Here is a 27,818-nt window from a genome sequence, read left to right on the forward strand (position 1 = left end):
CTGGGTGCGTGATGAAGAAGTGCGAGTGGGATGCGATGTCAGGGCATAGAGTGCGAAAGACAGGGTGCGAGTCATTGCTTGCTCTAAAAAGAGCGGGTTCTTGGGGCTTTGCCTTCGTTGATAGCTCATGTGCATCTTCAGTAGATGAGTCAGAAAAGAGAGAAAGAATGTGTGAGGATGAGAACTACCTCTCATCTATGATGATTGCTGATTTCGCTTCTTGCCCAACACTGCGTCTGGACTACTTGGCACTTCATCTGCTTCCTCAGCATTCTGTTATATTCCTTGCAGAAGCAAACATTCCTGAACCATGCAATGATCACTCCGTCCTGCAGCAACCACCGCCAGCTCTCGCTCCAGAAGCTCTCGTTACAACCTCTCCAGAAAAAACTCTCTTGCAATGTTGAAAAAAAATTAACGCTCCAGTGACCAGTGTCAATATTTTAGGGACCCGGGGAGGGGGGGTGGAGTTTGGTGGGATCAAGGGTGAATCCCCGCCTCTTGTGGGGATGGTTCCTGGGTGCACAGGTCATGCGCCACCCTCTTTCCTCTGAGCGTGGCATGCCCATTGGTCCAGATGCGCTCCAGGGTGACATAACCCTCCTCGCGAGGTTGCTGGGCTGCAACCACCTGCAGTTGTCCTCTGACTGTGCCATGCATGTCAGTTGCCAACTCAACCTGAGGCCGATGTGCAGTAGTCTCCATCCATTGCTCAAATGCCCGGGAAGGGCACAGATGGCTTGCTGGATATGAGGACCATCCCTGCTGAGAGAGGAATGTGAAAGAACAGCAAGCACACACTTGCGCCTTAGTGTAAAAGGCTCCGTTTGTAACGGTTCCAGACTTTGGTCCAGGCGTGAACCAAAGGCGTCTGTGGGCGAAGCGAGATGATGGTCCCAAGGTGCAGAAAGGCGGTGGGTGGTGGTGAGACATATGAGGTTGGTGTGGTTGTGGAGTCGAAGCGTCATTGTTGAGTGATGGAAAGGCTGGAAAGGCAAGCTTGACTGGTGGTGTTTGAATTAAAATAAAGACCGGTGTGTAACTCCTTCAGCATCATTGTCACTCTCTCGGCTTGTAAATCCTCTCTTCAAAGCCACCGTTCAGTAAACCGCACACAAGATCAACTGGTAAGCCCTGCCATGTGCGCTCCTGTGGTGAGGCAATTGCCAACTTCCTCAATGCATATTTGCCACACCTGCACATTCTCATGGCTTGTGCTGCAAAGCTCTTGTGTGTGCTCTGTAAAAACAGAGAAAAATAACATTAAAAATATGCAGTCAGAGGTTTGAACAGGGGAGGACAACAGTAGAATCGCAAAAACAAACATCTCACTGTACATATGCAATGCACATCTATTGCATAACTAGTACATCAGACTTATCAAAGACAAAATGCTAAGTTATAGCTGTTGTCCTACAAAACATTTTTATTAACCCTTTTAGATCATTCCCACAACAATATTTATAACAGCCCTCACAGCTCCCACTCCCCCTCCCCACAAGATGATTAATAGTCAATATTTTCATTTTAAAAGATGATTTTAAACTTAAGCCTAAGTCATATTTGCTCTACGGCTAGGATACGGCGGCCGTACCCCCCCCCCTTTGAATTGACAGAAACGTGCGGCGGCCACAGAGTTCCTGAGGTGGCCTCAGGGTGGCCCTACGCCGTATGGCTATCTTTTACAGGCCGTAGGGGTCGCTGTGGAATTAAAGCGCAGAGTTATAACTTTTTTTAATTTCTAGGTTGGCCGTAGCAATTCGACAAGCCGTAGTCATGACGTAGATGTGTTCCACGTCGACCGTACGTAGGGCGTACGGTGGGCTTACGTTATTCGTGCGGCTGCCGTAGGCTCTTAAGGCCCGGTCACACCTTGACGTTTTAGCCAACGTATGCCGATTTTTGAATTTTTTTTCTAAAACGCTGGCACACGTTGAATACGTTATGGGTAAGTTTTGATAACATTGAGAGCACGCTGAAAAAGACTGCCATACGTCGTTGTACGCTGGGTTTAAACGTTGAACTTTTCTGTTGTCCTCAAATTTTTTCATGCTTGAAATTTCACGACGTATGCCGGCGTATGACTCACACGTTCCGCTACGCTGGCCACAAGTTGTATGCACGGTCTGCGATCGTTGACAGACGTCAACACATGCTACTTGTAAGTTAATCATAAGTTGAGACACGCCGAGGTAATGTTTAGCGTACCCGAAACTTATTTCTAAACTATGATTAACGTGTTGTTGGCACGTTACGCGATCGTTGCCACACGTCGACAGACGTTACTTTTAAGTTACTCATAGGCTGAAAGACGTCGGTATAATGGATCGTCCTTGCTTCAGCAACCACGGCCACGGCCAGGACACTTATTTGCAGCATTCTTCAAACTTTTCTTCGGCATGACGAGGATGTTCACACTTCGATGTCTAGCTTGGCCATGATTCCAATTGTCCATCGGCAGCGTCTATTTAAAAGAGTCGAGTTTGAGCGTTTTAACACGTTCAGAAGAAACGCTTCAAATTTCCAAACCCCAGCGTCAAAAAACAAAGGCGAGTGACAGCAATTTAAATCGTTCATTGTAAACAATGAAAATAGTTGAGTGGTACCGTTTAAAAGTCGTTGAGTGTAAAAAAAAATCCAATTGTTGAGCGCAAGCGTCTACTTTCAATAGTGGAGATGCAGCCATTAAAATCGTTGAGTTTATCATTTAAATCGTTAAATCGTTAAACGCAAGGACGATCCATCATAACCCACACCCTCCCCCTCACACTCACCTACTACTGCCAACATGAACAAACTACTACTAATACTAATACTAATACTAATACTAATACTGATACTGATACTGTTACTGCTGACATGGACATCGACTCAAAAAGGACTCGAAAACACTGTTGGGTTCCCCTTTTATGAACATCATTTTTATATACCAATTCCCAAAACCGCTGGGAACACGTCTTTATATGGCAGTTGTAAGCTAGAAACACGTTCATTTATTTTTTTTTGTCGACCGGAAGACGTCATTGGAATACGTCTACATACGTCGATGTGTGTTGGGACTACGTAAAGAATTGGTTCAAAGCACGTCAAACATAAGTTAGAAATAAGTTTCGCGTAAAAAAGACATTACCGCGACGTGTTTCGACTTATGAGTAGCTTATAAGTAGCGTTTGTGGACGTGTGTAAGCGTCTACATATCGTGTGTACAACCTATCCCCATCGCATGCGGAACGTGTGTCATACGCCGAGTACATCGTAAAATTTTGAACATGTTTAAAATTTCTTGACGTACTCTACTTACTACGACTTATGATAGCGTACTTTAGCGTTCTACTCGCGCATACCAAACTTACTCGTACCGTATTTGACGTGCCCCAACGTTTTAGACACATTTTTCTTAGGTCGGCATACGCTGGCAAGATCGCCAAGGTGTGACCGCGATGTTGACACTTCCATTTCTACGGCAGTTATGATTCGAATCGTTGTGCGTCAGCCTTTTAATAGGCTACGTCACGACATCGTCGGCGATGCGTGCAACGCGCTATGCCTAAGTTAGACTATCGTTGGGCATCGGTTGTGTCGGCCGACAACAGGTTCAGTATTCGTTGGTATAAGTTATCTATAACACAACGAAACGTTCTGTGTCCATTAGCAATGCGTTATACATAAGACCAAGTCGCTATGAATACGTCCGAATCTTTAAAAAAAAAACATCATAAGTTCAACGTAAGCCAGCGTTTTACATACATTTTAATACGTTGCCATCGCTGGCTAAAACGTCAAGGTGTGACCAGGCCTTTGTCAATGAAAAATGAATTTTGCCAACCCCCAAAAAATTACGGCGGCTGCACTATTTCCATGGTCACCATAGGGTAGTCCTAAGGCGTCCCTGTGTTCAATGTACGGTGGCCTTGCGGTCTGTGTGACTACCTGCGGGCAACGCAGGGTCGACGCACGGTTCCCCTTCGTCCGCCGTGCATCCAACGTACGGCCTCCGTGGCAGTCTGCATCGACCGTGCGTCCACCATGCGCTACTGCTAGAGATCGGAGTATAGGTGTTTGCCTATACTCCGAACTGGTATATTCAGTTATATATATTATAGTTATAGTATATTCAGTTCTATATACCGGTATATTCCGAACTGTTATATTTTTATTTCAGTAAAAAAAGAACTGGTATATATATACCCACTCGTTGCCGTCCGTCTGGCCGCACGTTCGCCTTAAGGCCCTCCTGCGGTCGCCTTGCGGGCACCTTGAGGCGACCTTGTGTCTGCCTTGAAAATTCTATGGCCGCCGCAGGGACGCTCTAAGGTCACCGTGCGACATCAAATCAAAGACCGTACGGCACCCCCACCATTTCGGTCTCCACAATTTCTAAATATGCCCTGCGGCTCCCCGAAAAATAAAAACATATGTGACTGCTGCATTGTGTGACCGTGGAAATACTGCGGCCGCCCTATAATTGCTAGTGGCCGTAGATTTTGTAGACCCTACGGCCGCCGTGCCAAATGTGACTTTGGCCTTACCCTGCACATTCACTCACAGACAGACAGACAGATGGACAAACAGACAGAGCAGATTACAATATCCAAAAATGTTTTTATGACTTGTGAGTGTATGAAGTGAGTAAGATGAAATTAGTTGTTAAAGGATGAAGAAATCAAGACAAATGAAAACAGACTTATTATCCCCATGCTTTTTGAAAAAAAAAGCCCAGCAGGATATTGTGATCAGCCCCATCTGTTTATCTGGCTGTCCGTCTGTCTGTCACACATTGTCCTAAACGGTTCGGTAGAAATTCACCAAACATGGTAGTTATGATCACCACATGGCAAGAAGGTGCAAGAACAGTATTGTTTTTGGTCCAGACACTGGGGTGGTGTCAAAAGGTCAAATACCGAAAAATGCAATGACAAGAACATTTTTTAATGAAACGTTGGATATGCAATCAACATTGGGGGAATAGGTAACATAGGACATGTGAAATAGGTAACAATTTTTTGGATTTGACTCCCAGTTCATGCCTCTGGGGATACGGACTTGGGGTCAAAATGGGGAGAAAAAAAAAATTTAACTCAAAATTTCATATTGGGTAATTCCTGGTGGAACTTTTTGCCATCTTTCAACTCTGCTTTAGGTGGATTTGCGATGATGTTCCATCGACTTTGCTCGAGTTTATCTATGCAAATGGGTGGCTTTGTTGGGCTTGCAAGAAAAATCAGCTATTTGGGTAAGTAGAGCAGAAAATGTAGCTTTTTTTGTACACCTTGACGACAATATACTATATCACATTGGTGGTGCTGGGAATAGTGGCATGCGCCTGTAATCCGGTTACTTGGAAGCTGGGGTCGGGGATCGCTTGAGGATGTGAGCCCTACGTTGTGCCATGCTAATAGATGGTACAAAGCAACCTGACCGATAAGACAGCACCCAATCTTGATTGTCAGGTCAGGCCAGATGAGTTCTGTGACTTGCTATGGCCTGTTCATGGTCGAGTGTAAATGTCTAAACCGGCATCCCCCACCAGGCCTTCCTGGTGTGAAGGGTTGGTGGATGTGGACATGTCCATGCAAAACCTGCCAAAGGGCGGAGGAGCTCCTTGTGAGCTAACAGCCATCCATATCTGGTGCCAACTACATCTGCGGATGTCCTCCTGCAGTTGGTTACCTTCCCTCAGAGGTTGGTGGAGAATTTACACTCCAGCCACCACAAAACACTTTACTCTGCAAAACACACTGTAGTGTTTGTCAGGGTGATGCTGAGGTGTCGTCCATCAGATGGTGGTCTCCTCGGGTTAAGCTGAGGTGGTCCCTTCAGGTGGCTGCCAGGAATGTCCTATCCCTAAGAGATGTGGATGGGCCAGGCATCTGCCTGGGAGATGGCCAGACGGAGGCCCCTGGAGTACTGGCGGAAAGTGAACACAGTGAGGTGCTGTGAAAGCACATGCTCCAAATGTATGTATGTTTGTATGTATGTATGTACATTGTTGTGCTGTTTGCAGTACCCAGCTGCTGGTTGTATCATTTCTGGGAGTGGTGGGAGGGAGGAGTAGCAGCTGTCCTGCTGCTGCAGTACTTCCCTTACCCTATAATAAATACTTTAATCAGGATACCAGCACAATTTCGTATTATATTTGAAAAGTGCAATAGGATATTTAGCATCCACAGGCATACCGCATCGCCTAGTAAACATTTCTTCCAAAGAACAGCTTATTCATTGCTGTATTGCCCTGAGAATCATCAGGATGGTAATTTAAAGTAAACCCTGGATTCTAATTCAGGAGAGACAAATCAAAGGTGGGTAGGCCACTTATGAGGAATATTATGTGTTCAAATATGTAGGTATCAGGAAGTAGTGGGAATGTGGGAATACGAAGATATTGCCTTGATTGTGTGAGGTTGATCAGCCGAGATAATGGCCTCATCAGGCATTGAAGTTCCTTGTATTTTTCCTTGTATAAAAGGCTGTACGAAGGAGATGCTCATAATAGTTCAATTCATGCCAAAATAAAATGTACAGGGAAGCATAAATTTCGATTGAAATACATTTGTATATTTTATTACTAATCATATTAGAAGCAGTGATGCTAAAACAGAAACTGTCATTCTTTGGAGACATCATGTGTGCAGAAAAGGAAATTCTGGAGAAGACGACAATGCTGGATATGATTGAGAGAAGAAAAGGAAGAGGCAGACCTCAAATTAAATGTGCTGGATGGATCTATAGAATAAAAGCCACAATCAAGCTGTCTCTGCCAGAGATGCAGGAAGCAGTGCAGGATAGGGATCTTTGGAGAAATCTGATCATGAATGTCACTAGAAGTAGGACACCACTTGATGGAACGAGATCACGAGAATCATTAACCGTCCCTTGCGTAGCGACAGGTGGGGATTTGCAGTAATCGCGTGCGTGCGTGCGGTGTTTGTACAGGGCATAACCTTTGTTTTCAATTTGAGCTTTTGACATCAAATTTTTAACAAACTTTTATTATGAGAATATGTAGAAGTATCATTAATAATTGGGTCAAAATGTCAAAGAGCAAAGTCACAGTGAGTAGAAATGGTCCTATCAGCCTGTCCGCCACTACACTGCATGAAACGACAAGTTTTTTTGCTTTGCATTTTGAGATCCTTTCTCATTTGTTTTTTGTATCTTGAGAAATATACTAACCTGAAAGGTCTTGGACTATTGTGAGTACCTCATTTGTCGAACATTTTGACCACTACTTGCATTCTTGAAACCAATGTGTAATGATGAAAAATCTATAAAATGTGCGTTGTTGCTGCTCAATATCTCATTACATCTGCAGGGAAGAAGCTCCGAATGGTGAACCAATGCAAGTGCTTTCAATCCAATGAATATTGCTTTCATAGTTATTTTCTCAACAGCAATAATAGTGAGGAGATTGCCACTTATTCTTCTTCTGTCATGGGCAGCACATACATGGCTGCAAGTAGCATCGAGATACTCTTCTAGTCTTGGGGGATTTCACTGCATCGATTGGAATTAATAGGGATGGTTATGAGACATGTTTTGGTCCCCATGGGTCTGGAACTATCAACCAGAATAGCACTAATTTCCTTAACTTTGCAAGAAGTGGTTGACTTAGGGTGGCTGGTTCATTGTTTCAGCACCCACAGCCTCATCACTGGAATTGGTATTCCTACGCTGGTGGTGGGGCAAAGGAGATAGACCATGTGCTCATTGATGGTCACTGGAGGATGATTCAGAACCGCAGGGTCTACCAGAGTGCCCAGCTCCTCGATATCGACCACAGGCTTCTTGTAGCATTTCTGAAGTGGCAGCTCAAATCCAGGAGAATGGTACCATCCCAGCTTAGGCTCGATGTTGACAAGCTCAGGGATAAGAGGGTGTCTGAAGAGATTACGAACAGGTTGAGTGGGGATTTTTGGGGTCTGGGTGTTGTGAGGAATCCTGAAGAGTTGTGGAGTGCTTTTAAGACCACCATCCTTGATATTACCGGTGGATGTCTTGGAACCCACCATCAGACGAAGAGGAACTTTGTCTCCCAAGTGACACTGAATACCATTGACCAGAGTCGCAGTGCCAGGTATAATGGCAGAGCTGAGCTGCTCAGGGAACTGTGGCATAAAACTGCACATGTGCTGAGGGTGGACAAGGAGGCCCATGTGTGAGGAATCTGTGAAGGAGTAGAGCATCACCTGTGGACAAGTGATTCTCGTCCTGCTTACAGAGGAATTTGTGCATTTCGTTCCTCCAAGCCCGGCCCTCAATGTACTGCTATTAGAGTGGAGGGTGGTGGAGTCGTGACTGAATAATTTGAAGTGGAGGCCTTCTGGGCCAGTTACATTGATCGGCTGTACCAGGCTGACATACCGGCTGGTGATTTTGATCTTAGGGGTATAACTATCCCCATGGCTGACCCTCCAATAAACTGTGGTCCACCTTTGTTTGTGGATATACAAGCTGAGGTGAACTCGTTAAAAGGTGTAAAGATCTCTGGGGTAAAGCCCCAGGGATCAGTGACATTCATGCGGAACTTCTCAAGGCTGGTGGAAATGCTGTACTGGTTTCCTTGCATGCAGTTCTGTGCTCTGTTTGGAGCACAGGCATCATCCCAACTGACTGGAAAAGGAGCCTCATTGTCCCTCTCTGGAAAGGGAATCATGATCACCAGGACTGCAACAGCTACCAAGGAGTGACACTGCTCTCAATGCCGGGCAAGGTCATTGCGAGGATAACTCTTCAAAGGAATCACCACCATCTGCTCGAGCATCAGCGCCTGGAGCAGTTGGGCTTTACACCAAAGAAGTCAATGATTGACCATATCCTTGCTCTCCGGGTCCTCACCGAATGCAGATGAGAGTTTCAGCAGGGTTTGCTCACAGCTGATATTGATCTCTGCAAAGCATATGATTCAGTGAATCGGGATGCCCTCTGGAGGATTCTCGGTATTCGCCAGGTGCCACCAAAGTTGATCGATTTGATTTCTGTGATGTGTGGTGTGACGTGTGGTGGTTCCATCTCTGACTTATTTCCAGTTGTGGCAGATGTGTGTATTGGCCCCCACACTTCAACACTTGCATGGACTGGATTTTGGAGAAGATGTCGGAGAGATCAATCTGCGGCGCATTCCTAGGGAATGTCAAGATCTATGACCTTGATTTCGCAGATGGTGCAGTCATCCTTGCAGAAACACTAGATGTCCTTGTCGGGGCCCTGAAGGCACTGAATGAGGAATTGGAGCCTCTGGGACTATAGGTTTCCAGGGTCAAAACTAAGATCCAGGCTTTCAATGACATGTTGGATGCTGCCATATTGTCAGGACCTGTTTGTGGTGAGGATGTTGAGGTCACGGAGAGATTCACTGACCTTCGCAGTGATGTTCATGTCTCCGCATGTTGTGAGCCAGAGGTTAATGGATGCCTGGGGAGTCATGGATTCACTGGATCATGGGGTGTGTCGCTGCCGGTACCTGTGCAGGTGGAAAAAAATCAGTCTTCAGGTCCTTGGTGCTTCCAGTCTTGCTCTATGTATGTGAGACTTGGACTCTGACAAAGCATCTGAAATGCAGACTTCACTCCTTCAGTACCTGGTCTCTTTGGAGAATCCTTGGCTATCACTGGCCAGACTTTGTGTCCAATGAGCAGTTGCTGAGAGAGACTCAAATGAGATTTGTTACCTGTGTAGTCTATGAGTGTCAGCTGCAACTGTAGGGACATGTGGCTTGATTTCCTGACCCTGATCCTGCTCACCAGATTCCCTCAGCGAGGAAGCCTCATGAGTGTAGAATGCCAATGGGATGACCACATGCCTCGTCATTGCAGCAGGTTGATCGGCATCTTGAGATGGGGATGAGCTTTGCATCTGCCTGTGGAATGGCCAGACAGAGGCCCCCTGGAATATGCCATCATGCCAGCCCTGACGGAAAGTGGACGCAGTGACGCACTGCTCTGGTGCATGCTAACTTAGGTGCATGCTAACCTAAGTAACCTAACCTAACCTCCCATAACTAACCTAACTAAGTAGCATCATTTGCTGGGGGTGTGGCTGTGCCACTGATGCAACGTCCCCTTAAGGTTATGGCAGGAACTTGGAATTTGGCCAGGGTACCCATAGTTGCGCGATAGTTCCCCTGATCTTCATGAAAGACACCATGGGGTCAATAACATCCACTGACTAATGCAAGCAGATGGGATGTCTGGTTTAATGTCAATCCGAGGGATGGCACATGATGAATAACCCTGTTTGCGAGACACCAACATAGCAGTTTGTAGGTGGGCCGAGATTCAAACCCTGGTCAAACACCTCAGAGGTGAGTATGTGTACATGAAGGCCATCTTGCCAGCCCTGAGATTGTCACAAGAATTGACTTTATGTGTCATTCATGTAAACCAGTGAGTTGTGCCCCACCTTTTTCATAGATTTCGTTATTTATTTACTGTCCTACCAAAAGTCTGGGACACTCATTTCTAGATATTAGCATTACCAAATATTGTGTATCCCACTTTAGATATCACCAGCAGAAACAGCAGAAATAAATCACGGAAGTCTGTTGCTTACTTTTAGATCACGTGTTTCGAAGTAAGGAGTTAACAAAGTTACAATGAGGAATGATAACTTGCTATTCGAAAGTTGGCACTGACATCATGATAATTTAAGATGTCCTTGGCCATAATCAAATCAACCATGGGGAAGGTTATCATGAAATGGAAGACAGCAGGCAACACCAACCCTGATCATTGATCTTGCACACCATTGAAAAATTACTTAAAGAAAGAAGAGAACCTTCTGACCCTTTATTGTCACGTCATCAAAAGTTCAATAAGCCTTTATGGATACGTGTTTGTGCCGTTTTGAACGTTGGATTGTGGGTTTTAGTAGTTCTTGATCGCCAATGTGGCTGCTCAGTTACTTAACAAGACAACGCGATTTTGAACCCGACACATCTTCCTGCGATATGCGATAATTTGCAATCACTCACAGTGGCTTCAAATTTTCTGTGTTCTTGAATACGATGTTGAACGCTCGACATCGATAAAGCTACCAGCAACATCGACTTCAGGGCATGAGCAGTAGTAACTCGAGCATATCCCCCATTGGAATATCAGGCAGCATCAGTACATTTCAATGAGCTTTGCATCACATGGAGTGTCACAGAAGGCAGCTGCATACAAGCCTTTCATCAGTGCGGTTGATGCACTACATTGCGCAGCGTAATGGATTGAACTGGTATCCTGGGGACTCGAAAAGTGCAAAGAGGTTTTCTGAAGAGACATGTCTGGGCACACGTTGTTCAACTGTAATGTCAGTGTGTGCGTAATGTGTCAGAGCTTTAGTGACAGGCTCAACAAAAAACACAAAATCTGAAACAACTATGGGATGCTCTAAGCTACGAAATGTGCAAAATCCCATGCATTAAAAGCTGCCAACAGATTCTAAACCAAATATCCAGGCTGTGATTGGGGCATACAAGATTATTTGATGGCTGAATACATAGGATTGTCATATGCATTGTCAGGAAAATCATGTGTATACTCTGACTTTTATGAGGCTCACATATGGTAAGGTTGTGAACCTGGTTAAAAGTAATGGGTTGGAATCTTGGATTTGAGTAATTATCATCAAAGCATTAAATTAAGGCAAAGAGGTGTGTGCATATGTCATGCATAGTATCGTACAGTGATAAGGCTTGATGGCAACTTTCCATGTACGTTTAATTACGTGTATCCAACTGTATGGATTTACTTCACACATGACCCTAACACTCACCCAAGCCATTTTCGATTTCAGAAATTACTCGTGTGCAGGCATGCTGAGCTAGCTCATAATCCAATCTTCCATCACTCATGGCCAACAAGAGCAAAGTGGGAATTTCAAACTTCATGATTACTATCTACATTGAAGCGACAAAGATAGCAAAAGTTATTCGAGCCTGATTGTTGAATCGTGGAATGCACAACTGCCTTTAAAACAACTGCGTTCGTCCTTTGAGCATTAATCTTGAAAAGCAAGCCACATAGGTAACACAGAAATGACATTTTAATAATGTCACTGCTGAAAGATTGCATATAACAAAAGTGCTTGTGAAAGTATTCACGAAAACTCAATTATCTCAATGATATCCCACTGATTTTTTGGCCCTTTGGCTATTTCATTACGCAGCTTGGGTGTCTGCACATTAGAGATCGAGTCAGAGTATGTGAACATTGCTTGTAAGAAATCTATTTTTGACGAGGCGAGCAAAGATTTATTTTATAGCAAACGAGCCGTGCCTACCCGTCGCTTTGCTGACAGGTTTAATCAAAAGACAGCATGTTGCACTTCACAAACATATTGCATGTCAATCTATGACTCTCAATAAGGATATAAAATGAAGTGAAACACGCAAAAAAAATAAATAATAAGGATATTGCATCACTGTAGTTGTGGTATTGTTGCTGTTGTTGTTGATGTTATTGGTGGTGTTATTATTAGTGTCCTCATTACAGGTGTTGTTATATATTTTTTCTCTTGCTTTGATAATAATTATTGCGACATATAATTTTGTGCGCTGCTTCCATGTCTCTCATGCTTTATTCTGAAGTGTTCCTGCTGTTGTACCACTGGAATGACAACAATAAAGCTCCATGTCCTGCTTCTTCTTCTTTCTTCTTCTTCTCGTTCTTGGAAAGAGGATTTTAAAACGGGCATCTCTACCATTAAACGGACATGAATTTCTATTCGAAGTAAATTGATTATTCGCTTTCCAACAGTCCCATTTTTAGCTCGCCTGTTCGAAGAACCGAGAGCTATAGCTATACCCCCGGCGTGAGCGTCAGCGTCAGCGTCAGCATGAAAATGTTGAAGTTTTTTTGTGCAAGTTATTTCCTTTCTAATGTTTTTATCTACCACACTATTTTTTTACTGATTACAATATACAAATACATATATTGCTTTAAAATTATTTGGATCAGATTTCACTGCAATGCTTTATAAAAAATATATTTAGACTAGTCTTTTAAAACGATAAATGTATAAATAGGCGAGCATTGGGTGGCTTTGACACCAACTCTCTGGTTATTATTCTATGACATCAAAAACCCTTAAGAAAAAAGCGTGATGGACGCACAGCCAGATCCACCCATCCATTGGGACCATACTCTGTACAGAGTGTCGGTGCTGCTGAAGCAATCTCCTGGGCTATTGGGAACAATCCTGGACAGGTTGCCACTCTTGACGCAGGACGCAGACGAATGCCGCTCCTTTTACAAACTAGTATAGCCGCTCCCTATGGGAGAGGCATGAAGGATCATGTTGATATCATATGTGGGGTATATAAATTACATTAGATCTTGGCTCGGTTCCGTTAGTCTGTGTGGGATGCGATTAGCATAGAATGCCTCAAGAACATTGGGTTTCCTCCCTTTCAGTTTATTGTTAAACAGCCATAGTGACTGTTTGAAAAGGCAAAAGGTGTTTGTGGTTTATAATGTTTTTTTATTTCCAGTCGATGTGCCCCACAAAACACCACGATAAGCTGTTTATACACCTTAACACGGCATTTGTCCAAGAAGGAAAAACCCCTCGGGAGGGGTGATATTATTAGTGTTAATATTGGTTTGTAATAACATTAATGTTATGGTATTATCATTGGTGTTGTTTTTACTTTTGATTTTAGAATTGGCTTTGGAAAAACACCATGATAAGCTATCCATACACCTTCACATGGATTTCACCCGAGACCAAAAAAAACCCTTTAGGAGGTGAGAAAATGAAGTCACTACAACCTCCATTGTGTGACCCTTAATCCTCCTGTCAAGTATATTTGAGATTGGATAAGTAATGACCGAATGAATCACAGTCAGACAGACACCAAAATTGCATATTTTAGTGTGATTGAAGATGATTTGTTCATTGCAGACTCGGCACATCAAATCCTTCCTTTTTCACATTGGTGTGTCTTCAGGTATTATACGTCTACATTTAAAACTCGAGAGTTCATCGAACACCTGACCCTGCACAGTGTTTAAATGTATTATTCAACTGGAATAAAATAAAGATTTCAAAGGTCGTTTAAAAAATATTTCGGAAGTTTACCGCCATTGTGCAGTGTCTTACACAACACCTTATTTAGCATGTACAAGTACTGCAAAACTAGAGGTTTTTGGAAACAGCAAGAAGGATATTTGTGTTCTACAATGTTAAAGTGTATAATTAAATTTAAATAAAATTAAGATTTTAAAGGTCATATAAAAAAAATTAATTCCAGAATTTTACCACCATCGATGCACCACCTTATTTAACACATGGCATTAATTCTTCTTGTCTGTTGTTTGTGTCCCTTATGACACCCTTAAAAACAGGAAGTTTCCTGTTTGGAATGGTTTTCAATTTTGTTTGACTGTCAGACAGACAGAGAGAGTGACATTTTTTTTTATCACACTCCTCTCTGCACATGTGCATTCAGGCCAAATTCAGAGCCAAAGTACTGCTCAACTGAAGGTTCATTTTCTGGTTCATGTTTTCCGATTCGTGTTCAAAATACAATATTCAATTGAAATCAAGTTGTTCCTTGATCACAAACTGACATTTGTGAAAAGACAGACAGACAGAAGTGAACCTATTGCTTAAGGCCACTTTTCACTTTGCATGTGCGGGGTAACGAATGCGACGATTCAGGAATGTCAAGATAGCAGTCAGACAGGTTTTATAAGGCCTGAGTGCTGATTATGAAAAAGCCTGTTTGTAGCTATGTGAAAGATATCGGCATTACATCATTGTATTTAAATGATTAGAACTGCTTATCTCATTTTCATCATTCTTTTTCAAAAATCTTCATTACTCCAGAACCAATATGTTGGTAGGTATGCAATAATAAAGCTTGTTTCTTGATTTTTAAGTTGAAATTATAGTCTCCAAAACTATTGGTTTCCTCTGTTACCTGAAAGATGAGTCAACATCTGAAAGCACAAAGTAAATTTGAATCATAAATGTAATGCCACACTTTTTTTAATAATGATTTGATGTTTTGGTGCTGTCTGATCTCATGTCTGTTTTGAGTGCAGTCCTCATAATGTACATAAACAGCACGAGTGTCACCTGGACGCTGCGTTTACAGAACATCATGACGATCATCAAAGTTCTTGCCATGCTTGGCATCATTGCTCCAGGACTGTATTACATCGCGAGCGGTACACATGCACCATCTACTGCGGTGGCATATATTGCATTAACTTTTAACTCACAATCATAAGACTGAGATTGAGTAAGTGTAAATCTTTCTAATATCTCATTACAAATGAGGTATTGAGATCCTGAGATTGCAAATTATTTGTGTTAATCATCTGTATGCACTGAGAAGTCCCAACAGGTAGTTGGAGTCACTGCTTCTTGTAGCACGAGCAGACTTCAAAGTCTTGGCAGTAAACAAAGGGTTAAAGTCGCTGGAGATTTGAGTTGAAAAGTATTGCTTTAAGGAAGTTATATATTCTGACGCAAAAATTTTAACTGAACAAAACGACTGACAATATTGATTTGCATTCAATGCCTCCCTCTACAGGACATGTCGATAAATTCCAAGGCCCTTTCCTACCAATGGAACTGGAGCCAATGCGTCTCCCTCTGGCCATCTTCTACGGTTTATTTCCTTACGCTGGCTGGTAGGTCTTTAAATTTTATTTAAAAGAGAATTTGCTCGTTTTCAGACATCAAAATAATAGAAAGAAAAACGAAACAAGTTGGGCTGATACAAAGACCAAATATGGCAACAAGAAATTGCAGACACCAACTCTTTTCAGAAGCAATTGCACAACAAAATATAAAAGTGGAATTATGAATATAAACAAACAAGCAGAAGTGAAAGTATACTATAGGGAGGAAATAACAAAAGCTGAAAAACCAGACGTGAAAGACTTCCTCGAAATTGAGGATTTTCTCTTGTTTTGCCTTTAAATTGGTTGATAAAAAATAAGAGTCGAGACCCCTCGCCCACCCCCCGACCCCCCCCACTCCCTCTCTCTTGTTCAAACAATTTCCTCCTTACATGCAACAATGACAGAAATTTTTTTCCATGCATCTGTGTGTTGGAACAGCAGGGTCTGTTCAAAGAGATTGCAAAAATTCTACAAAGAGGAGCTTCTCAATAAATGAATTGCCAATCCTCTTCTGAATCACCTTCTCTTCTCTGGATGAAAGAATATGAAGGCAGAGCGACCTGGGTGCAAGAAACTCTTCGCTGATGGATAGGCCGATTCTCCACATTCTGATCTGAAGAACGAACCATTAGATGTTGCAGTGGCCGGAATTAATTGAATATGGAACCATAGCCCTTGCCTCACATGAGCAGACAAGAGAGCAGTGTTTATATAGAAGGGTATGGGTTCATCATGGTGGAAAATATAGATATCACAGCACCATTTTGTCTCACAGCCAAAGTAGGCATCTAAAACTAAACATCTAAAAGAATAATGGTTGGGTTAGCCAGACAGCATAATGAAACATCAAGATGAAAAATCGATGATCCCAACAAAGTCAACAACAATGATTCCGTACCAGCAGAGCTCTCCTGCACATGGCGCCAAAAAAAAACCACCATCGCTCAAAACAAATCAGGGTGTTGGCTCATAAACAACAGCCATTGGAATTGTGTCAAGGGAGAACAACACACTCTTCTTGACGAATACCACGAAAAACATTACGAGATAGATATTCAAGGTTCATCCCAAAAAGGTTGTCACCTGACATGTAACTTTTTAAGTAAAAAGTATCAGTGATCACAAAACTATTTATATATTATCTCATTATATACTGATGTCTCTGGGTAAGTTCAATTTTTCTTATACCATTTATTTTGTTTCAAGAACTTAAATAATGGGGTCTATTCTCAAGTATATGGCCATGGAGGAAAGCATTTTTCCTCTGATAGGGAAGATAATTACACGTGAACTCACCAATAAAATTTTGCAATTCTTGCCAACATTTCCTCACTGGAGAACCATTCAGTGATCGATATTATCCTTTCTTAGTGGAGAAGGAGGGTTGGAAGATGTGCACAATGGACTGCGTTCAAGCTGGCCTTCCATCAGATTATATTCTTGCGTATGACAAATTGCAGCTCACAGATCAAAGTCGAAGCTGGACAGCCAAGTCACAGCACTGTCTATTGTTTGGTGGATTGTCCTAAATGCTGATCCATAACATCAGATGATGTGAGCACAAAGGTTGCCGTTAATAACAAACTCTTACTTCAACAGAGCATTGCATTTTTACTCATTAATTGGGGAAAAGTAAGTTTATGGCAAAATGGATGCCATTTGTCATCACAAAGGAGCAGCAACTGTATCGACGTGCTCTGTGCATCAACAGCACATTCGACGTTTTTGTCGCAAAGGTGACATTTTGTTTGGAAAATATAATTTCTCAGGATAGTCATGACCATTTCAGACCTGCGTTGTGAAAAATTGTCTAGCTCCTCTCCATTTCCATGTGAGCGTTACACTCTGTGACGTGTTCGAATCTTGGCAGTTATAAATTTTGCCTCTCCCACCACATTCATCAGGTTTAAGTCAACGCGACTTTCACTTATTCCTCAAAGTGAAAAAAAAATGACGGGAAGATGTTTTTGCATTTGCTGAGGAGTTTAACACAGCTACTGTACATCCACTGTGTCAAGGGCACTTCAGAAGGAAAGTTTCTATGCGAGGATCTAAAGAATTGTTTGATCACCAAACAAAGTGTATTAAAGAACATGGAGATTATTTGCAAAGGTTGGTACGAAAGTAATGCCTCTTATTTTTCCTTTTGTATCCAAAGTGTGGGAGGAAAGTTATGCGAGATCACAATGGAAGGTTTTATCTCCCGGCCATTTTAAGTTGAGTGGCACTGCTCACACCCATGCTTTCAAAATGGCTGCCCCACTAGATGTGCGTACGTGGCAGAGTACAGTTATTGAATTTCTTTCTGTGGAAGAGCTTCTTCCAGTGGATATTCATCGGCATTTAAAGAATGTGTACGGTGACACTACCATTCAATGTTGGATGTTGGGTAAAGAGTTTCAAGAGTGGGTGAACTGGCGCCAGTTCCTGGTTCATGAAAAAAAAACGCCGCAAATTGCTACAATGGGGACAAGGGGGATAACGGTATCGGTTTGCGGTGGTTCCTAGTTCAAAGGAGAAAGTTTTTAAAGTCTCTTAACCATCCCGTACTATACCGTGACACGAAAAAAAACGTCATCATGTACCGTTTCAATTTGCTATTAAACAAACACAGTACACGTAACTTTGCAAGATGATGAAGATGATGAATATTAGGGATGTAATCGGATTAAGCAGAGCTCGACGTAACCATGACAGGCACTGGAAGTGGCGGGCCAGGAACCACTTTCTTCCACACTGCATATCAACATGCAAGGCTGTAAATACACCACAATGAAGATGAGGAAGATGAGGTGCACCGGGTGTAATAAGTCTTGAAAGTTGATATTTCCCCCTGGTCGAACGGCTGGTTGAGGGAGGTGGTGTTCGGCGGCAGGAACATGACCTCAACGTTCAGGTGAGCGCCTTTCAGATCCGTGGGGTGGCAAGGAGCATTATCAAGCAGTAGGAGTACCTTGAATGAAAGGTTCTTTCATGCCAGGTACCTCTCGACCTGAGCAATGGAACAGTTATGGATCCAGTCCATAAAAAGTTCAGACATCACCCATGCTTTGCTGTTCACCCTCCAGTACATGGACAGTGCCTTGCTTGTTTGTTATCTTCACCACACGCGGGTTCAGGGAACGGTAGAGCATCATACGCTTTTCCCTGAAGTCCCCTTCGGTGTTTGCACAGAGAAGAAGCGATACCCAATGCTTTGCAGCCTTGAAGCCGGCTGCCTTGCTCTGGCGCTGCGAGATCAACGTTCTGGTCGACATCTTTTTCCAAACCGAGCCGGTATCATCAGCGTTAAAGACCTGCTCCGGCAGGTACCCCTTCTCCTCAATGAGGCTCCTGAGTTCTGCAGGGAATGCCTTGCCCGTGCCGTGGTCCGTGGAGGCACACTCCCCTAAGAGCTTGACTTTGCACAAATTATATCGTGCCTTGAAGCGGTAAAACCACCCTCTGCTCACTGTAAAGGGGCTGGATGTGCCGCTTGTACCCGCCATGCTCGTGCTTGTCCCACCCACGCCAGAGAGATGGTCATGCAGGAGCTTTGCCTTCTCTCATATCAGCGGTCCGCTTAGAGGCATACCCTTCTGAGTGTTATCTTCGATCCTTGGGAGTCATTTTCCAAGAATGAACGGAGCGAGAGGTAATACACAGGTCAGAGCAACGGACGAGAATGATGTTTATCCAGGATGAGGTGAGTAGTCTGCACATTGTTTGGTGCTGTTTGTAGCAAGATGGTGAGTGATTTGCACAAAGATGTGCTGAATGTTTCCATTGTGTAATGTCCATATGTGGAGACCTGGTAATTACTGGATACATCAATAGATGCTGCTGGTGTTTTCATTCTGTAACTCACAGGGAATGACATCGCAGGGAATGATATGTTACACTGGTGAGACATCCCACAAAACTGTTTATCCATCGAAGCTGCAATACACGTACAGGAAGCAGGTCATGTTCGTGGCTCATAGAAGACATGTTTTTTGCGTACGTACAGTTTTGTGCTGCACGTACATCCAACTGCTTTGTGCATGGCTTATGGAAAATATGTTTTAGAACTGTGTTATGCTCGTGACTCGTGAAAGAAATCGCCGTGAAAACCGCAAGACCGCCAATACGCGGGGCAATTTCCCGCGAATGTCGGAGCATGTCGCAAATTATCAACCGTGAATACGCGGAACCCGCAAGTGTTGGAACCGCGAATGTTGGGGGTCCGGCTGTATATTGCAGTTGATGTAGATGATGTGTAAAAATAATTTATTATTTTCCACATATATATATATATATATATATATATATATATATATATATATATATATATATATATATATATATATATATATATATATATATATATATATATATAGGCATATTCCATGTAATTACCCCGTGCACGCAAAGTGAAAATCAGGGTTAAGTAATCGGTTCATGTCCATCAATCTTGTCTGTCTTATCAGTTTATGATCAAGGAACAACTTATTTCAGTTGAATATTATATTTTGAACACGAATCAAAACATGAATCTGAAGACAAGTTTGCAGTTTTACAGTACTTTGACTCTGAATTCATCCCGATCGCACTTGCGCATAGAGTGGTGAGATATAATTTATTTACTCTGTCTGCCTACATGGCAGTCAAACAAAATTGAAAATCATTCAAAACAGGAAACTTACTGTTTTTAATGAAATCATAATGGACACATAGGACAGGAACGAATAACTAATGTATGTGATAGATAGGGTGGTGTGATAGACACTGCGTAAACGGTGTTAAAACTAGGAATTAATTTATTTATATGACTTTTACAATCTTTATTTATTTAGAGTGAATGATATACTTGAAAATTGCAGAATACAAATCACTTTCATACTACTACTTCCAAGAACGTCCAGTTTTGAAATACTTGGACATGTTCTATAGGTTGATGTATAAGGGTTGTTGGTGTATAAGACTGTTTCAATAGCGCTAAATTTCCAGATCCGTTTTTTAAAAAACATCCTTAAAACCATTATTTTATTAAAATTGAAGTACATACCAGAACACTGTGTGGTGCATCATGTTCTATGAACTCTAGTTTTATTTACAATTGGAATTCTATTGAGAGAAATGAAATAAAAGGCATTACTTTCGTTCCAACCCCCATATAATAAATCTGACCTGAATAAACTTTGTCAACAGTATTCTTTCTATGAAAGACTTCTTTGGATGACAAGTGCAGATCAAACGAGACGATACATAACAAAGTAGCTCATCTTAAATAAATAGGTTTCACATTTCAATGTTGGCTGCCGACTGGCCTCCAAAGCTGGGCATCCTCCATCATACAAAGCTATCCTTGGCACACCTGGACTCATCCATCTACAAGGCCTTCATCCACAGCTTGATGGAGCGACATGAATAAAGTTTGTCAACATTATTCTTTCTCCATGCCTGGGTGTTGGTTTCATGGTTAGGGTGGTGGGCTTGGGATCCTAAGGTCGTAATTTCAAATCCTGCTTGGCTGTTGAATTAATACCAGGTGGAGTTGATTCAGCCTGTCGTCCTTCTGAGGTCGGCAAGAGATCTGAAGTCTGAGGTCGGCAATGAGTACCAGTTTGCTGGGATGATTGAGTCATTCGAGTATCCTGTGTTGGAGTGGTGACCCATCCAGGATTGTGCCCAATAGCCTCGGAGACTGCTTTGGCAGCAGTGATGGTCTGTGCAGAGTGTGGTCCCGATGGATGGATTCTTTCTATGAAGGACTTTTCTGGATGGCAACTGTACGTCAAACCAGATGTTATATAAGATGGCTAACATATATCAAAACCAGATGGTATATGAGAAAGTAGCTAATCTTGAATAAATAGGTTTCACATTTCAAAGTTGGCCTCTAAAGCCAGCTGCCGACTGGCCTCCAAAGCTGGGCATCCTTCATCATACAAATTTATCCTTGGCACACCTGAACTCCTTTCCACCTACACGGCCTTTATGTGCAGCTTGATGGATCTGCAACTGCTCTCTCCTCTGGGCTCGCTCCCCTGCCTGGGTCTATATGGCCTATCATGTCGCCATTGCAGGCAGATCGGTGGTCTCTATCTTATCCTGCCTCTTTTCTGGTCTTGCACCATCTGCTCTTTCTGTGCCTTGTTTCCCCCACCCTCAGGTTTCTGTAGGGCTCACATGGTCCACCATCAGCCATCTTCTGGTATCACCTCCACTCATTTGTTTCTCTTTTTACCCCCTGTAGAATCAACTTCCACATTCTCTTCACTCTCATTCTTCCCTCCATGTCTTCAAGACAGCTGTTCACCACCATCTCAGATCATCCGCCATCCAAAACCATGATCTTTTATATCCTTGTTAACCCCACCCAATTCCCTCCTAATTTCCCTGTTGTTCCTCCTTGGGGTTTCCTTCTCCATGTATGCGTGTTTTGCACCCTGTTTTGTCTTACATCCTGATTCGTTCAGTGTGCTCGCTCTTCAGATTGATATATTCTGTAAATTATTTCATTCAGTGATTCAGATTGTTGTATTCTGTAAATTGAATAGCGAAGTATAATTTCAATGTTGTGACTGGATTGTCATGAAAAATCATAACTGTTGCCTCAAAAATGGTCGTTGTAGAGTGGGTAATCTCCATCCTGTACCTGGACTGGCCCCCTTTTAACACCAGTCCAGACGTCATGGTTAATTCTTAATTCCCTTAAAGAAACTTGGGATGGATACTATAATGCTACCTTATGAAAAGGCAATGCAGCCCACACCTCCCTCACAAAATAAATAAATCTCTAAATGTAAAATTTAAAACAAATGTTGTAGCATGCAAATATTACGTATGGAATCCGAAACCAATTTTGGGCCAAACACGATCTTACCTAATTGTAAGAATTCCTTGTGCTTTTACTCCTTGCATTTTGTTTGTATTATATACACAAATCACAATGTTGTTTTTGTCGATGCATCACCATCGTATTTCTGAGTTTCTAGGTTTTATTTGAATTTCATCTCTGAAGAAGTGGAAAACCCCAACAAGTAAGGATTTTCAAACCCCTAATACTGACTTCGCTTCATTTACACTACTGTACAGGCAAAACACAACGCACTATTTTTAATAGTCATTGGAGTTACATGGTGTTTTTTGTTAATCTGTGCCATGTTATTTCTTAAGTTATGTTGTACCATTGTTTCTTGCTGTTTCACCCCCCTACCAATAATGCTACAATTAGATAAATTGCGAATTATGTAGAAACAATTTTTCCAAATGAACTTTTTAATTCCTAACTGAAGAGATCAAACTAAACACTGTTGTCGTTGAAGGAGGTTACACATCAGGAATACCTGCAAAAAACGTGTACAAATCATAATTCACTGGTTGTAAAAGTATTCAGCCCCTTCAGTCAGTACTTGGTGGAAGCACCTTTTGCAGCAATGACTGCGATGAGTCTTTTTGGGAAGGTCTCCACCAGCTTGATCCAGTGAGATGATGAAATCTTTGCCAATTCTTCACGTGAAAATTGCTCTCGTTCTGCCAAGTTTGATGGGGATCGTCGTCAATGGACTGCAATATGCAAGTCTCGCCATAAATGTTCAATTGGGTCCAAGTCAGGACTTTCATTGAGCCACTCAAAAACATTTATTTTCTCCTTATTCAGCCACTCCCAATGTGGCTTTAGCTTTGTGCTTCGGATCATTGTCCTGGTGAAATGTGAATCTCCCTTCCCAGTTTCAGATTCATGGCTTGATTCATGCTGGTTCTTATCAAGGATTCTCCTGTACTTTGCACCATCAATTGTCCTTTCTATCCTGAGAAACTTCCCAGTCCCAGCTGATGAAAAGCAGCCCCATAACATGATGCTGCCACCACCATTCTTGACAGGAGGGATGGTGTTCACTGGGTGATGTGCAGTGTTAGGCTTGTGCAAGATGCAACGCTTTAAATTTGGACCAAAAAGTTCAATTGTTGTCTCGTCTGATCACAAAACGTTTCTCCACGTGCCTGCAGTATCATTAAGATGCTTTTTCACAAACTCCGTCTTTTTCAGGAATGGTTTTTTTTTCTTGCCACCTGTCCATAGAGGCCAACTTTGTGAAGGGAACAGGATATTGTTGATTAATGATCACTGACCCCCATCTCGGACATTGAGCCTTGCAGATCTTTCAAACTCGCTGACGGATTTGCAGTGTTATCCCGAACCAGTTTCCTGCTTGCCCTGCAGCTGAGTTTGGATGGGTGACCTGATCTGGGTAGTCTGGGGGTTATGATAAGTCTTCCACTTCTTAATGATATATTTCACCGTACTTAAAGGGATAATGAGTGACTGAAATCTTCTTGTAACCCTCTCCTGAATGGTGCTTCTCCACTACTTTATGTCTCACTTCTTTGGAAAGCTCCTTGGTCTTCAGGTTTGCCTTGTTAGTTGACCAAGTGAGTTGCACCATCATAATTGTATTTTATCCTTTTTACAAGTTTAAATTGTGTACATTACAGGAACATCCCAAGGGCGATTTCCATTTCCATGGGAATTGTGATTGTGCTGTATGTTACAATAAATGTGGCATACTGTGCAGTGCTCACACCTGCTGAAATTCTTTCTTCTGATGCTGTAGCTGTGGTATGTTTGAGTGAAATGGTGAAATATATTTTATACATTTGTTTAAATGTATGTATATTCTTACGGTAATGCAGCGATTATGTATATGGGTATGTGTGTAACTGAAATAGTGCCCGTGTGTGTGTGTGTGTGTGTGTGTGTGTGTGTGTGTGTGTGTGTGTGTGTGTGTGTGTGTGTGTGTGTGTGTGTGTGTGTGTGTGTGTGCGCACGCGCGTGCGCGTGCTCGCCCAGAAGTGGATGGGAAGCTGAACTTAGAATTAATTTGTAAACAAATATGTGCACACAAAATAATTTTATTTGAAACCAATTAAATAATGCAACGATCACTGAGCATGGTTATATGAGTCGGTTGAGAAGAACAGTACTTTATATAAGTGCCCGTCATACACAGGCCCTTCAGCTAGTATCACAGAGCAGATGTGTACACGACTATATGTATATATTATATATATATATATATATATATATATATATATATATATATATATATATATATATATATATATATATATATATATATATAGCCATATACGCATCTGCTCCATTGCAGATACTAACTGAAGGGGGGGTCACAACTAGCACACATGGAAATGCTATCTTAAACCAGCAGTTGCATGATATGAAAGGACAATAGGGGAGGATGGATTTGAGAGTTGAAAACAGAAGGAAAAGAGACACATATGGGCTGGGCGAGGGTAACAAGGAGTTGTGTAGTCATCCCGTCCTAGTCATTGATAATTTTAAAAAAACTGATGAATTAATGCAGTGTAGTGCAGTAAGGGCTGAATTGGACATGGTTTTGGTGATCTCACCCCTCTCAGTTTGTAGTGACTCATTGATTGGTATATAACCAGAAGGTACTTCAGTTACAACTGGATGGAAACTTGCTATGTTGCCCTGATGATGCCCTAATAAGTGTGAAATGCCCACATTGGAAGCACATCAATGAGAAAGAGGCTCGCATGAGACCAGACAGGAGAAAGGAGTATGGAGCGAGTCCTCATTATGATCTAGAAGCTTGTCCGGAGGGAAGCAGACGTGCGCTGAGTGTGAGAGGAGAAAGGAAGAGCTCATAGTGTGAACTAAAGCAGTATAAAGAGGCCAGAACACAGGTTGGTTCGTGGGGAGCTGTTGGATACAGGGCGCCAAGCACAAATGGAGTGAGCTGCTTGCCATCGCATATCTTGCATGCTGGAGAGGAGTTGCCCACTAGGTCTGGATACCTCAGAGATGCCATAGCTGCACATCCCATCGCACCACATTGCCACTCCACAGCCCATCTTCCCAATCCTTTCCCCCAAATTTCCCAGTATATTTGGGCTGACACAGCTCCATTGGGCTATGTGAGGTGATGGAAGGAGTCAATCCCACACTCCATACTTTTCTTTTCTTTCCACGTTCTTCTTGCCCCCAGATTGAATGATGACCAAGTGTCTTTTGTGTAAATAAGATTATATAAGAATTTGTGTTAGGGTTAAATCTGCTCTTTTGTGCATTTTATTTTTGCCTGGAAGTACTTGCTTTTAAATGATTGCTTGGTTGTGTGTGTAAATAAATAATTGTTTGTTGTTATTTCAAATCTGTCTTGGTTATCCTTTCCTTCATTGGCCCAACACAGTGTACAAATAGAGTTAGATGGGAAGTTGTACCACACATGATTTACTCTGATAGCCAGTGCTGCACCTATCTGTTCTGCTCGGCAGATCACCAGGTGCAGCGCCGAAGGCGGGGCCTCTAGTTTGGTTGCCGTGCCAATGCAAAGGTATTGTGGAGATGTCGAAGCATAACCCTGCTAAGCTGTTAGTCTAAGTCTTGGTTGTTCAAACCCGGGGGTGCGACCCCAAGTGGGGTTGCTGAGCAAATTTGGGTCACAGGCGTCCGCTTGCAGCGAAAAAAAATTGTCTATTTTCGATCGGTGTTCGCTTTTACGGGATGTAATATAAACGGTTCGTTCAAAGCATGGAAACCGGCGCAACATGATGCTTGGAATGGGATCCAGCCAATGCGCGGGCTCGCTGAAGGGCGGTTCATTTTGGCAGAAAATTAGTGGTTTGATCCACGGCCTCTCAGACTCGGACTCTGACTCTATCATTAACGTCTATTCACGTCTCCACGTACGATTCGAGACCTTATTTGTGATGGCAGCACCGGCCACCAGCAAATCTCGAGAACGTTCTTACCAGGATAAATTTCTGGTCCTTGGATTTTACTATGTGGTGGATAAAAGTGGGGCACAGAGGCCTCAGTGTGTGATTTGTTTCGAAGTGCTTTCTACGGATTCTATGAAACAAAATAAGTTGCAGAGGCATTTGACTACAAAACATGCCAGGATACAAAAAACAAAACATATCAGGATAAGGAGAGAGCATTCTTTGAGAGGAAACTTCTTGCACTCAAGAATACGCGTCTTGACAGAGAGGGTACATGCCATCAGACCAATTCTCGGGCATTAGAGGCCTCGTATCGAGTGTTGCTCCATGTTGCCTAGACTAAAAGGCCTCACTCCATTGCGGAAGAACTCGTGCTGCCAAAGGACATGGTATCTCTGATGGTTGGGGAGGAAGCGGCGAAGAAACTGGCAGTTATACCCCTCTCTGACAACATCATCCAACGCAGAATTGAACATATGAGTCTGGACGAAACGGCTCAGGTTGTACAGAAGATCAAGGAATCGCCATGGCACGCCATACAGTTGGACGAGTCCACTGATATCGCATTGTACGCGCAACTCATCGTCTGGGTCCACTTCATCAAGGCTGATAACTTTGTCGATGAGCCTCTGCTCATCAAACCATTGGAGGCCACCACCAAAGGTGAGGAAATTTTTGGGAAAGTAGAGCAGTTTTATCGTGACCATGATCTGGACTTATGAAAGTTGCTCGGTTCTACAACAGACGGCGTGCCAGCATTGTTAGGAGTGCATTCTGGATTCAATGCTAAATTGCTTGAGGTGGCTCCTCAGACCTCCATGGTACACTGCATGATTCACCGAGAAGCGCTTGCCTCGTACTTTGCCAGAAACCTTGCAGAGCGTGCTCTCAGAAGTCATAAAAATGGTGAATCACATCAAATCGAGCGCCCTCAACACTAGGTTATTCAGGCTATTCTGCCAGGAGATGAACGCCGACCATAAGAATTTACTATTCTACACTCAAGTCAGATGGGTATCTCGAGGAAACCTTCTTCTGCGCGTTTACGAGCTCAAGGATGAACTGAAGGAGTTCCAACTCGCACAAGGGAAAACGCCATAGGGAAAACATTGCTTGAGTCGGACTCTTGGCTGTCAGAACGGTGCTATCTCGTTGACATCTTTGAACGTCTCAATGTCCTCAACCACTCCCTCCAAGGCAAAGACGCCAACCTCATGATTTTTCACGACAAAATGAGCGGATTTTGGCGACTCTAAAATTTCTGGCAGACAAAGCAGCTGTTAAGCGCTTCAGCCTTTTCCCCCGTCTGGTGGAGCATCTAATGACCTGCCAGTACGATGATACTGAGCTCGACAGTCTTTCTGGGGAGATAGCACCTCACCTTCGGTCGCTCATTGAACAGTTCGAGCACTATTTCCCTGAGCTGGATGTGCAGTCCTTTTCTGTGGTTCGGGACCCTTTCAC

General features: G+C 42.8%; 1 protein-coding gene across 2 annotated transcripts in view; it reads left to right on the forward strand.

The window, feature by feature from the left end:
* Positions 1–27,818, forward strand: part of LOC147008664 (cystine/glutamate transporter-like) — a 90,135-nt gene that overhangs the window by 23,209 nt on the left and 39,108 nt on the right. For both annotated transcript variants that reach the window (XM_085864464.1, XM_085864463.1), the window contains exons 4-7: positions 15,033–15,158; positions 15,527–15,626; positions 22,580–22,624; positions 24,081–24,204. In XM_085864464.1, the coding sequence (XP_085720590.1) occupies positions 15,033–15,158; positions 15,527–15,626; positions 22,580–22,624; positions 24,081–24,204 (395 nt within the window). The remainder of the gene's footprint in view (positions 1–15,032; positions 15,159–15,526; positions 15,627–22,579; positions 22,625–24,080; positions 24,205–27,818) is intronic.

This window comes from Eptatretus burgeri, chromosome 18 (genome assembly GCF_056783735.1).
Source record: "Eptatretus burgeri isolate ZD-2024b chromosome 18, Ebu_testis_v1, whole genome shotgun sequence".
NCBI classification, from domain to species: domain Eukaryota; kingdom Metazoa; phylum Chordata; class Myxini; order Myxiniformes; family Myxinidae; genus Eptatretus; species Eptatretus burgeri.